This window comes from Euprymna scolopes, chromosome 41 (assembly GCF_053919585.1).
Source record: "Euprymna scolopes isolate OS-2025 chromosome 41, ASM5391958v1, whole genome shotgun sequence".
Taxonomy (NCBI): Eukaryota; Metazoa; Mollusca; class Cephalopoda; order Sepiida; family Sepiolidae; genus Euprymna; species Euprymna scolopes.
In genome coordinates, this window is record NC_136522.1 from 11,049,592 (window position 1) to 11,065,364 (window position 15,773).

General features: G+C 21.2%; 1 protein-coding gene across 3 annotated transcripts in view; it reads left to right on the plus strand.

Annotated features, from left to right (window-relative positions):
• The window catches only part of LOC145266351 (serine protease svh-1-like), a 228,974-nt gene that overhangs the window by 109,410 nt on the left and 103,791 nt on the right, over window positions 1–15,773 (plus strand). For all 3 annotated transcript variants that reach the window (XM_080121964.1, XM_080121966.1, XM_080121965.1), the window contains 2 exons: window positions 815–985; window positions 6,299–6,391. In XM_080121964.1, coding sequence (XP_079978090.1) covers window positions 815–985; window positions 6,299–6,391 — 264 coding nt within the window. The remainder of the gene's footprint in view (window positions 1–814; window positions 986–6,298; window positions 6,392–15,773) is intronic.

Genomic DNA, 15,773 nt, shown 5'->3' on the forward strand with positions numbered 1-15,773 from the left:
TCACCACTTATCAAGGCCAAGAAGCCACTCGAGGATAAGGGTTACAGAGTGTATAGTAGCCAATATAGTAATCGTTAATAATGAAAATTCGGTAAATTTCTTAACTTATGTGGAACGGTTCATCAAAAACTTGTTTACGTTAGACTTGAAGATAACCATATTGTAGTCAGCTGGAAAGCAGGAAAACGGAAGATAATTCTACAGGCGTGCACTTCTAAGAAAGAAGCTTTGTTCATGGAATCTACGTTTAGGTTTAGGCACAGATAAAGAGTGTGGGAAATTATTAATAGTGATTTCTGCTAGACGGGTGTTTGTTGTGAAAGTCTGGCAAGGGGGAACCATAAATTGGAGCTTAGCCGAGCACTTGCCATTAAAATAACGATAAAGCAGAGACAAACTCGCAACATTTCTTCTGTAAGAAAGAGGTTGTAGGGAAGAGAAAAGGACGTCCCCTACGAGGCTACAAAGTCTATTTTGAACTCTATCAAGGCAGGATAAGTCCTTTCTAGCAGCTCCTGCACAGATGTGGCAACAGTACTCCATCCTTGGACGTACCTGGCTCTTATATAGATAGAGGATCGCATCAGCAGTGAGATATCTACTGGATTGATTTTAGGTTAAGAAAGTTTTTTATTGGTTGAAAATTCTTTGTTCATGTCAAAAGTTTATAGCTTTTGGAAGTAGCGAAAAGAACATATTGAAACAAACCATAGACAGAAAAAGGGTCAGCAATTAGAACCGTTTGCATTTTAGCGTTCGTTTGAATCACATCTCGATGTCTAATCTATCATAAATTCTCTCTCTCTCTTTTCAGGCTGTGAAGAAAAGTGGACTGCCGGGAAACATGGTTGCTATCGTCTTTTTAGTGGAAGTACTTCACGTTACTCGGCTGAAAACACGTGCAAATCGATAAAGGGGCATTTGGCAAGGATCGAAACCCAGGAGGAAAATGATTTTATTAACTCGATTCTACGCTCTCGTAAAGGTAAAGTTATTTGTTCATGTTTCTTTGATTTTTAACTTTTTATACGCTTATCTTGGCAGTAATCGTCTTATATTCTGAAAAAAAAATTAATTACAAGTAGAAACATTTATAATAAAATATGTAATAATTTTTTGGTTTGATTAAATATATTCAAAATTGCCATGGCGAATGTTTTTCTGTGTTTGAAAATACGGACTTCTATTCTGAAGAGCGACTGTTTCTAATGTAAATGTGTCTGTCGAACTACTGAGTATGGTCTATTCTGTTATTCCATTAAACTAGGCATGAAAGGGGAGTGGTTGTTAATTTAAATTTCTAGGCTAATGCAACATGTAGTGAATGGTTATATTTACGAAGGTGAATAATTTTTTGGTGAACTGTGGGTATGTATGACTATGATTAAAAACACATAGTGTTTTGAGGTTCTGTGAGAGGACGTAATTTCATGAGGGGGAAAATTCTTTGCTACTACCTATGTGGGATTACGTATTTGAGAGAGTGAGCCAAAGGATATATTGTAATATTTATTAAATGGTGACGAAATGTGCGTATTTTTGCATGAAAACACACTGCAGTATTTGCTGGAAATAGTAATTGTTAAAGATTTGCATAGGAATTGTTAGAAGTTCAAGGGAAAAATCGACTTCATTTTAATAATATCAATATAGAGAGTTCTTTTAAAATATTTTATTTTGAATCCTTTTTGAAGTAATTTTAGTTTCGACATTGATTGTCATATTATAAATGATGTCCATTTTTACTGAACACAGGACATCCCTAGTAAAGTTTCACATAATCCGCACTCTAATATCAATACAAGATTTGGTGCTTGCATAACAAAGCATGGACGCGTGTATGGCGACTATATGCAAAATGACATCATGTTAAGGAACAAAAGACTATAAAAAAGGAGAGAGAGACACGCAAGAGAGGACGATCATGTTAGAGATGTGGATGACGTTCGAAAGGACACAGGTCAAAGAGAAGGAGCATGATCACTTGGCTGACATCACAGCCGTAACGAGAATTCACGCACGACGGGAGAATAACGAATAAATGGATTTTCTTAAAACCTGAAACAGGAGTTGGAGTTCTTTCCTCTTATTCTTTGTCTCCTTTGCGACTGAGTTTACAAAGTGTGGGTCCCAGGTGTCTACATGTGTAAACGTATGTCCAATCGTACACCTGCGTAGATTCATGATCTTTTAAACCAACACACTTCAGGTGAAAACATAGCCTCCATACTTGCCCGATCATAAATGCACTTAAATATGATATTTTAATTCATGCAGATTTTGTATGTATTGTTAATATAGGGTCAATTCTCTATTGCTTATTACATTGTACCTAATATATAGTTGTGCCCCTACCCCCAGCATATTTTAATTCATCCAAATTTCATATTTATTATTATAGTCAATACTCTGTTGATTAATACATTGTACCCAATATACTGTAGTGATTTCAAAAGTTAAAAATATATATAACTTGGGTGTCATCTGCTAGAATCGAAACCAAAACATATAACTCTCTAGCATTATCCTTTACGACCTGAGCCACGCCCATACACATATAAAAACTAAATATATATCGTCATCCACATACAGACTGTTTCTCTGTATCACAGCTTATCAGTGCGGCTAGACTAGCACCTATCCCTAGCCAGGGATTGAACCTACAACAATCTAGTTGATAGTTGGCAGTTCTAACCTCTTGCCTGCGAGATCAGTGTTCGTAAATGACCTCATCAAATGCCTATTCATATAGACACTTGCCAACCGCTTTTACAGTGATCGACCTGCTTGTTTAGTTACAAACAAACACAGGGCTAATTAAGCAGCTGGTGAAATCATTTTACGACAGTGCCCTACCCAAGGAGGGGGACTTAAAATATAGTCATCCATATACAGGCTGTTTCGTTGTATCACAGTTCATCAGTGTGCCTAGAGAGAGAGAGAGAGAGAGAGAGAGAGAGAGAGAGAGAGAGAGAGAGAGAGAGAGAGAGAGACTGTGTGTGTGTGTGAGAGAGAGAGAGAAAGAGAGAAAGACTGTGTGTGTGTGTGTGAGAGAGAGAGAGAAAGAGAGAAAGACTGTGTGTGTGTGTGTGAGAGAGAGAGAGAGAAAAAAAAAGAGAAAGACTGTGTGTGTGTGTGTGAGAGAGAGAGAGAGAAAGACTCTGTGTGTGTGTGTGTGTGTGTGTGTGTGTGTGGCTACAGGTAGTGTATTTCTGGCTATAGCTTCTGGCTACAGGTAGTGTATTTTTGGCAATAGCTTCTGGCCACAGATAGTGTATTTCTGGCGATAGCTTCTGGCTACAGGTAGTGTATTTCTGGCAATAGCTTCTGGCTACAGATAGTGTATTTCTGGCGATCGCTTATGGCTACAGGTAGTGTATTTCTGGCGATAACTTTGGGCTACAGGTAGTGCATTTCTGGCGATAGCTTCTGGCTACAGATAATGTATTTCTGGCGAAACCTTCTGGCTACAGATAATGTATTTCTGGCGAAAGTGCAAAAGAAAAACAACGTTAATCACTAATATACATCTACAGGGTGGTCAAAAAGTCAGGTAACATTTTAAAGAAAAACGATATTAGCAATACACGTATATTTAAGTACCATACATTGAAATATAAAATGAAACAAACATGAAATATGTTTATTTTGTTAATTGTCGTCCATTTCTCTCTATCAATCGCTGGAAGCGATTAACCACTGATTGTGTAACACGTGTAATTACCTGACTTTTTGACCACCCTGTAGTTAAATTGGTGAATTAAAAAGATGGATAAAATTATGAATGTTATAAATGGGTCACCAATTCGTGAGTGCTTACTCAAGAATGGAAATTTTGGAATGAAAGCGAGAAAACATGTGTGATACTATGAAGATGGTCCGTGTCACTAAGTGCTAAGAGGGGGTGGTGGTAAAAGACATTAGGAAATGACAAACAATTAACCTGTAATCATTTTTAGATTAAGCTTTTAGATTTGACAAATGACAATAGAAATCTATAGAACGGATAACAAAGAGAATAAGCGACACTTGACGGGGGGGGGGGGAGGGTCAATGAGATGCTTAGAGAGAGGAAGGGCAGCTTCCGGTTAGCGGCGTGGGGGATTTGAGATCACGACGCTGGGTAGTGAGTTGATAGCGGGCAGTGATTGATGACGTATGGACAGTTTTTAGAGCTGACTCAACTCAAGAATGGAAATTTTGGAATGGAAGCGAGAAAACACAAATTAACGAACAAAAATAATTTTATATCAACAATTTTACAGAAATGTAAAATATACATTGAAAGACCAAAGTTTGTTGAGAAGTTTTAAAGTTCTTGAATATGAAGTAGAAAAAGCGTCAGAAAGTTTGCTTCCAAGTTCTGTTGTGTGTGTGTGTATGTGTGTGTGTGTGTGTGTGAGTGTGTGTGTATGTGTGTGTATGTGTGTATGTGTGTCTATGTCTGCCTGGACGTGTGTGTGTGTGTCTATGTCTGCGTGGACGTGTGTGTGCGTGTGGATGTGTGTGTGCGTGTGTGTGTGTGGATGTGTGTGTGCGCGCGTGTGCATGTGTGTGTGTGTGTGTGTGTGTGTGGATGAATGGATGTGTGTGTGTGTTGACCTTCTGGTAAACAATAAGTTAAGCATCGTTGAGTCTTGTCAATATTAAAATGGGTGAACACTTGATAATACCAGGTGCAGCCTGGAGAGAGATGGATGCCGCCAGGCTATTCTTTTCCATAATACGCTGCGTGAAATTACACAGCATCTCCCACGACTTGAGAGGGTTAAGCGATTTATCCATTATACATCATCTATACTGGACCATAATTACAAACTCTATCCCGCATTTTCATTTTTCTCCCACTTAGATTCTACTCCCATTTAGAGAGTTTTTGTTTTCGTTTCTGAACAAGCTGGAAAACAATGTTCGATCCATTATTTAAAAAAGTGTTGGGAGATCTTACGAACTGGTGTTTGCTTTTCTTCACTCCAATAAATTCTTGGATATAAACATATTTATGAAAAATAAAAATTTCAAACCAATTTGGGAATATTTTAGTAGGATGGCCCCCTAGAGTAAAAGTGGTATTATGGTGATGATTTCAGTTAAGAGTTGGATAGACATTCGTATTATTTGAATTTTTTTAATTATTGTTCTCATCTTGAGTGTCATTTTCACAACGTTTCGGTTGATGTAACCTTCGACCTTCGTCAGGTATATCTTGTCGAACTCAGAAATGCTTATGTCAGAATTTGGACAGAATTTCAAACAGAACACTTTATTTACTTCACGGGGTAGCATGCTCTTGTTCCATTAGCCATGACTAGGAAGACATCCTAAGTTATTCACAATTGTATTTTTCGGTCACCCACGCTGAGAATTTTACCTTCCACCTGTAAAGTAAATAAAGTGTTCTGTACAAATCCCCGAGTTGAACAGAAACATTCTCAAGTTCGATAAGATACACCTGAAGAAGGTCAAAAGTTACATCAACCGAAACGTTATGAAAATGGCACTCAAGATGAGAACCATAGTCCGAAGAATCTAAATGATACGGATAACCAGCCCTCATCTCAAAAATTCAAAAACAGAAAAAACATTTTTTATCATTTTTGATCAAGGATAACTATGACTCCATTTTCCCCACACTTTTAATGACCTTGTGTCTAATTTGTTCCAAATGTAAAATGTTTATATTTTATAGAATAAATATATTAAAGTGTAGTATCTGTTCTCCATATATATTTGACGTTTTACTAACATGGGAAGTTAGTTAATGTGTGAATTATCTCCCTTGAAAATAAAATTCTAAAAAATACTTTTTAAAGCACCATCCTTTTTTATACTTCTGAATTCTTGTGATGAATGTGACTCTACAACTGAATTTACTATGTACTTTATCCACTCGGTGGGTGTAATGGATAAATTATTTGGTAGAGAAGGTTGAAGGTTAAATAAAAAAGAAAATTGAGCGGTGCAAGTGAACAGACATTGGTAAGTTACTATTTTTCTACATCATTGACCGTGTCTCGTCTGGATGGCTTCCCCCGGAAAGAATTGAATTGAAAACCTGTTTCTCTCGTTTAAACACGTGACGTCATGTCATTGTTTGACTACTATTGCCCCTGCCTCAGAGAACGAGCGAGTGACCCTTGCCAAAATCCACTCTAGCTAATTTAAGCACTACTTACTAGCGCAAGGTCCTTGCTATGTAATGTGTTTTACTGTGATGCTTCGATACATACACACATATGAACAATTTTGCTTATATAAATATGATTGTATTGTGTGTAAAATTCGTTTTTTTTTTTAGGAAAACATTATTGGCTTATTGATGGAATCAAAGAGACAGATTGGATTTGGAAAACGACCGGAGAACCTATTTCCAAGCCATTATGGTTTCCAGGTAAAATCTTTCTTTCTAATTTATTTTCACTTTTTTTTTTTTTTTTTTGAGAAGGCTCTTGCATGTTGTAACCTGGGAAGTCCTATAATAAAAAAGATAATTTGGTGGTATATTTCCAAGAGTGTCGCCAAGTAAACTCTTTCTTCCTAATTCTTTCCACTTTTTTTTTAGGGTGAGGGAGGTGGCTGCATGTTTGACATTGAAGCATCGATAATAAATAAAAACATAATAATAAATAAAAACATAATAATAAATGAAAATACATAATCTATAATATAAATCTCACCTCTCTGATAAAATGTAGGTATGTAGGAAGGTATGTCTGCCTAAAACTTTCGACAGAGGCGACAAACTTTCATGAGATTGGTATCGTTTTCGGACGACAAATATGGAAACATTAGCTAAAAAATTAATTCCTTCACCTTAAACTGGGCACTTTTCTACAGGGAGGGATCGCTTTTTTTCACTGATATTTTCGGAAGTCAGACCCTCTTTCCGATTGACTAGTCGTAATTAAAACTTTTGCCACTTCCGGTTTGGCGATAGATGCGATGGCGAAATTGTCACTTTTTCACATCGTTTTCTTCCTCCACAGTATGAGTTCCAGCCTGCTTACCTCCCACCACTTCTTTTTTTGCTAAACACATACCTCCAAACAACCGAGCAACGCCAGGAACCCAGGCTAGTAATTAATAAAAACATAATAAAAATAAAAAAGTCATAAAAATAAATTAAAAAAACATAATAATAAATAAAAACATAATAATAAATAAAAAATCATAATAAAAAATAAAAATCATAATAATAAATGAAAAAAAATCATAATAATGAACAAGAAATCATAATAAAAAATGAAAAGTCATAACAAAAAAAATAAATAATCATAATAATGAATAAAAAAATCATAATAATAAATAAAAAATCCTAATAATAAATACAAATCGTCATGATAAAAACAATCATAATAATAAAAAAGATCATAATAATAAAAAAAAATCCTAATAATAAATAAAAATCCTAATAATGAATAAAAAATAATAATGATAAATAAAAATAATCATAATAATGAATACAAAAAATCATAATAATGAATGAAAAAAATCATAATAATAAGCAAAAATCATAACAACATAATAATAAACAAAAAGAGATAATAATAAATAAAAAATCATAATAAAAATCAAAAATAATAATAATGAATAAAAATGATAATAAAAGTAAAAAATTATCATAATAATAAACATAACAACATAATAATAAAAAACATAATAATAAATAAAAAATAACAATAATAAATAAAAAAATCATAATAATAAGCAAAAATCATAATAATAAATAAAAAATTATAATAATGAATACAAAATCATAAAAAAAATAAAAAATCAGAATAATAAAAAAATCATAATAATCGATGAAAAAATATACTAATGAATAAAACATGATAATAATAAATAAAAAATCATAATAATAAATAAAAAAAAGCATAATGAAAATAAAAATCATAATAATAAATATAATTATAAATAAAACATAATAATAAATAAAAGCATAATAATAAATGAAAACATGAAAATAAATAAAAAACATAATCATAAATAAAAACATAATAATAAATACAAACTGAATAATAAATAAAAACATAATAATGAATAAAAAACGATGATAAACAAAAGCATAATAATAAAAAAACATAATTATCAATAAAAAAACAAAATAATAAATAAAAAACAAAATAATAAATAAAAACATAATACTAAATAAAAACATAATAATAAATAAAACATAATAAATAAAAAACATAATAATAGATGAAAACAATAATAAATAAAAAACATCATAACAAATAAAAACATAATAACAAATGAAAACATAATAATAAATAAAAAACATGATAACAAATAAAAACATAATAATAAATTGAAAAGGTAATAATGAATACATAATAATAAATAAAAATATAATAATAAATAAAAACATAAAAATAAATAAAAATATAACAATAAATAAAAAGGATAATAATAAAGTGAAAACATAAAAATAAACAAAAACATAATAAAAAATAAAAAAAACATAATGATAAATAAAGACACCATAATAAATAAAAACATAATACTAAATAAAAACATATTACTACATAAAAATATGATAATAAATAAAAACATCATAATAAAAACATTATAATAAAAATAAAAACATAATACTGCATAAAAACATAATAATAAATAAATGAAAACATAATAATACATGAATAACATAATACTAAATAAAACATAATAATAAATAAAAATATGATAATAAATAAAAACAGAATAATAAATTAAAAAAATAATAATAAATAAAACACATAATAATAAATAAAAACATAATAATAAATAAAAACATAATAATAAATAAAAACCATAATAAATAAAAAACATAATACTAAATGAAAACATAATAATAAATAAAAAATATAATACTAAATGAAAACATAATAATAAATAAAAAATATAATACTAAATAAAAACATAATAATAAATAAAAATATGATAATAAATAAAAACATAATAATAAATTAAAACACATAATAATAATTAAAACACATAATAATAAATAAAAACATAATAATCAATAAAAAAATAATAATAAATAAAAAACATAATACTAAATAAAAAAATAATAATAAATAAAAACATAATAATAAATAAAAAGATAATAATAAATTAAAACATAATAAATAAAAACATAATAATAGATAAAAACAATAATAAATAAAAACATAATAATAAATAAAAACATAATAATAAATAAAAACATAATAATAAATAAAAACAATAATAAACAAAAAATAATAATAAATAAAAGCAATTATAAATAAAAAAATAATAATTAATGAAAATATAATACTAAATAAAAACATAATACTAAATAAAAACATAATAATAAATAAAAACATAATAATAAATAAAAACATAATAATAAATAACAACATAATAATAAATAAAAACATAATACTAAATAAAAACATAATAATAAATATAAACATAAAAATAAATAAAAACATAATAATAAAAAAAACATAATTATAAATAAAAATATAATAATAAATAAAAACATAATAATAAATAAAAAACATAATAATAAACAAAAACATAATAATAAATAAAAACATAATAATAAATAAAAAACATAATAATAAATAAAAACATAATAATAAATAAATACATAATAAAAAATAAAAACATACTAATAAATAAAAAACATAATAATAAATAAAAACATAATAATAAAAAAACATAATACTAAAAAAACATAATAATAAATAAAAACATAATACTAAAAAACATAATACTAAATAAAAACATAATACTAAATAAAAACATATAATAATAAATAAAAACATAATAATAAATAAAAACATAATAATAAATAAAAAAACATAATAATAAACAAAAACATAATAATAAATAAAAACATAATACTAAATAAAAATATAATAATAAATAAAAACGTAATAATAAATAAAAAACATAATAAAAAATAAAAACATAATAATAAATAAAAACATAATAATAAATAAAAACATAATAATAAATAAAAACATAATAATAAATAAAAACATAATAATAAATAAAAACATAATACTAAATAAAAACATAATAATAAATAAAAACATAATAATAAATAAAAACATAATAATAAATAAAAAACATAATAATAAATAAAAACATAATACTAACTAAAAACATAATAATAAATAAAAACATAATACTAAATAAAAACATAATAATAAATAAAAACATAATAATAAATAAAAAACATAATAATAAATAAAAACATAATAATAAATAAAAAACATAATAATAAATAAAAAAATTAATAATAAATAAAAACATAATAATAAATAAAAACATAATAATAAATAAAAAACATAATAATAAATAAAAAACATAATAATAAATAAAAACATAATAATAAATACAAACAATAATAAATAAAAACATAATAATAAATAAAAACAATAATAAATAAAAAAATAATAATAAATTAAAACAATAATAAATAAAAAAATAATAATAAATAAAAAACATAATAATAAATAAAAACAGAATACTAAATAAAAACATAATAATAAATAAAAACATAATAATAAATAAAAACATAATAATAAATAAAAACATAATAATAAATAAAAACATAATAATAAATAAAAAACATAATAATAAATAAAAACATAATAATAAATAAAAGCATAATAATAAATAAAAACATAATACTAAATAAAAATATAATAATAAATAAAAACATAATAATAAATAAAAAACATAATAATAAATAAAAACATAATAATAAATAAAAACAATAATAAATAAAAACATAAAAATAAATAAAAACATAATAATAAATAAAAACATAATAATAAATAAAAACAATAATAAATAAAAAAATAATAATAAATAAAAGCAATTATAAATAAAAAAATAATAATAAATAAAATATAATACTAAATAAAAACATAATACTAAAATAAAAAACATAATAATAAATAAAAACAATAATAAATAAAAACATAAAAATAAATAAAAACATAATAATAAATAAAAACATAATAATAAATAAAAACAATAATAAATAAAAAAATAATAATAAATAAAAGCAATTATAAATAAAAAAATAATAATAAATAAAATATAATACTAAATAAAAACATAATACTAAATAAAAACATAATATTAAATAAAAACATAATAATAAAAAAAACATAATAATAAATAAAAACATAATAATAAATAAAAAACATAATACTAAAAAACATAATACTAAATAAAAACATAATACTAAATAAAAACATATAATAATAAATAAAAACATAATAATAAATAAAAACATAATAATAAATAAACACATAATAATACATAAAAACATAATAATAAATAAAAACATAATAATAAATAAAAACATAATAATAAATAAAAGCATAATAATAAATAAAAATATAATACTAAATAAAAACATAATAATAAATAAAAACATAATAATAAATAAAAAACATAATAATAAATAAAAACATAATAATAAATAAAAACAATAATAAATAAAAACATAATAATAAATAAAAACATAATAATAAATAAAAACATAATAATAAATAAAAACAATAATAAATAAAAAAATAATAATAAATAAAAGCAATTATAAATAAAAAAATAATAATAAATAAAAATATAATACTAAATAAAAACATAATACTAAATAAAAACATAATAATAAATAAAAACATAATAATAAATAAAAACACAATAATAAATAACAACATAATAATAAATAAAAACATAATACTAAATAAAAACATAATAATAAATATAAACATAATAATAAATAAAAACATAATAATAAAAAAAACATAATAATAAATAAAAATATAATAATAAATAAAAACATAATAATAAATAAAAAACATAATAATAAATCAAAACATAATAATAAATAAACCATAATAATAAAAAAACATAATACTAAATAAAAACATAATAATAAATAAAAACATAATACTAAATAAAAACATAATAATAAATAAAAACATAATAATAAATAAAAAACATAATAATAAATAAAAACATAATAATAAATAAAAACATAATAATAAATAAAAACATACTAATAAATAAAAAACATAATAATAAATAAAAACATAATAATAAAAAAACATAATACTAAAAAAAACATAATAATAAATAAAAACATAATACTAAAAAACATAATACTAAATAAAAACATATAATAATAAATAAAAACATAATAATAAATAAAAACATAATAATAAATAAAAAAACATAATAATAAATAAAAACATAATAATAAATAAAAACATAATAATAAATAAAAATATAATAATAAATAAAAACGTAATAATAAATAAAAAACATAATAAAAAATAAAAACATAATAATAAATAAAAACATAATAATAAATAAAAACATAATAATAAATAAAAACATAATACTAAATAAAAATATAAGAATAAATAAAAACGTAATAATAAATAAAAAACATAATACTAAATAAAAATATAATAATAAATAAAAACATAATAATAAATAAAAACATAATAATAAATAAAAACATAATAATAAATAAAAAATCATAATAAAAAATAAAAATCATAATAATAAATGAAAAAAAATCATAATAACGAACAAGAAATCATAATAAAAAATGAAAAGTCATAACAAAAAAAATAAATAATCATAATAATGAATAAAAAAATCATAATAATAAATAAAAAATCCTAATAATAAATACAAATCGTCATGATAAAAACAATCATAATAATAAAAAAGATCATAATAATAAAAAAAAATCCTAATAATAAATAAAAATCCTAATAATGAATAAAAAATAATAATGATAAATAAAAATAATCATAATAATGAATACAAAAAATCATAATAATGAATGAAAAAAATCATAATAATAAGCAAAAATCATAACAACATAATAATAAACAAAAAGAGATAATAATAAATAAAAAATCATAATAAAAATCAAAAATAATAATAATGAATAAAAATGATAATAAAAGTAAAAAATTATCATAATAATAAACATAACAACATAATAATAAAAAACATAATAATAAATAAAAAATAACAATAATAAATAAAAAAATCATAATAATAAGCAAAAATCATAATAATAAATAAAAAATCATAATAATGAATACAAAATCATAAAAAAAATAAAAAATCAGAATAATAAAAAAATCATAATAATCGATGAAAAAATATAATAATGAATAAAACATGATAATAATAAATAAAAAATCATAATAATAAATAAAAAAAAGCATAATGAAAATAAAAATCATAATAATAAATATAATTATAAATAAAACATAATAATAAATAAAAGCATAATAATAAATGAAAACATGAAAATAAATAAAAAACATAATCATAAATAAAAACATAATAATAAATACAAACTGAATAATAAATAAAAACATAATAATGAATAAAAAACGATGATAAACAAAAGCATAATAATAAAAAAACATAATTATCAATAAAAAACAAAATAATAAATAAAAAACAAAATAATAAATAAAAACATAATACTAAATAAAAACATAATAATAAATAAAACATAATAAATAAAAAACATAATAATAGATGAAAACAATAATAAATAAAAAACATAATAACAAATAAAAACATAATAACAAATGAAAACATAATAATAAATAAAAAACATGATAACAAATAAAAACATAATAATAAATTGAAAAGGTAATAATGAATACATAATAATAAATAAAAATATAAAAATAAATAAAAACATAAAAATAAATAAAAATATAACAATAAATAAAAAGGATAATAATAAAGTGAAAACATAAAAATAAACAAAAACATAATAAAAAATAAAAAAAACATAATGATAAATAAAGACACCATAATAAATAAAAACATAATACTAAATAAAAACATATTACTACATAAAAATATGATAATAAATAAAAACATCATAATAAAAACATTATAATAAAAATAAAAACATAATACTGTATAAAAACATAATAATAAATAAATGAAAACATAATAATACATGAATAACATAATACTAAATAAAACATCATAATAAATAAAAATATGATAATAAATAAAAACAGAATAATAAATTAAAAAAATAATAATAAATAAAACACATAATAATAAATAAAAACATAATAATGAATAAAAACATAATAATAAATAAAAACCATAATAAATAAAAAACATAATACTAAATGAAAATATAATAATAAATAAAAACATAAAAATAAATAAAAATATAACAATAAATAAAAAGGATAATAATAAAGTGAAAACATAAAAATAAACAAAAACATAATAAAAAATTAAAAAAACATAATGATAAATAAAGACACCATAATAAATAAAAACATAATACTAAATAAAAACATATTACTACATAAAAATATGATAATAAATAAAAACATCATAATAAAAACATTATAATAAAAATAAAAACATAATACTGTATAAAAACATAATAATAAATAAATGAAAACATAATAATACATGAATAACATAATACTAAATAAAACATAATAATAAATAAAAATATGATAATAAATAAAAACAGAATAATAAATTAAAAAAATAATAATAAATAAAACACATAATAATAAATAAAAACATAATAATAAATAAAAACATAATAATAAATAAAAACCATAATAAATAAAAAACATAATACTAAATGAAAACATAATAATAAATAAACAATATAATACTAAATGAAAACATAATAATAAATAAAAAATATAATACTAAATAAAAACATAATAATAAATAAAAACATAATAATAAATAAAAACATAATAATAAATTAAAACACATAATAATAATTAAAACACATAATAATAAATAAAAACATAATAATAAATAAAAAAATAATAATAAATAAAAAACATAATACTAAATAAAAAAATAATAATAAATAAAAACATAATAATAAATAAAAAGATAATAATAAATTAAAACATAATAATAAATAAAAACATAATAATAGATAAAAACAATAATAAATAAAAACATAATAATAAATAAAAACATAATAATAAATAAAAACATAATAATAAATAAAAACAATAATAAACAAAAAATAATAATAAATAAAAGCAATTATAAATAAAAAAATAATAATTAATGAAAATATAATACTAAATAAAAACATAATACTAAATAAAAACATAATAATAAATAAAAACATAATAATAAATAAAAACATAATAATAAATAACAACATAATAATAAATAAAAACATAATACTAAATAAAAACATAATAATAAATATAAACATAAAAATAAATAAAAACATAATAATAAAAAAAACATAATTATAAATAAAAATATAATAATAAATAAAAACATAATAATAAATAAAAAACATAATAATAAATAAAAACATAATAATAAATAAAAACATAATAATAAATAAAAAACATAATAATAAATAAAAACATAATAATAAATAAATACATAATAAAAAATAAAAACATACTAATAAATAAAAAACATAATAATAAATAAAAACATAATAATAAATAAAAACATAATAATAAATAAAAACATAATAATAAATAAAAAACATAATAATAAATAAAAACATAATACTAACTAAAAACATAATAATAAATAAAAACATAATACTAAATAAAAACATAATAATAAATAAAAACATAATAATAAATAAAAAACATAATAATAAATAAAAACATAATAATAAATAAAAATATAATAATAAATAAAAAAATTAATAATAAATAAAAACATAATAATAAATAAAAACATAATAATAAATAAAAAACATAATAATAAATAAAAAACATAATAAT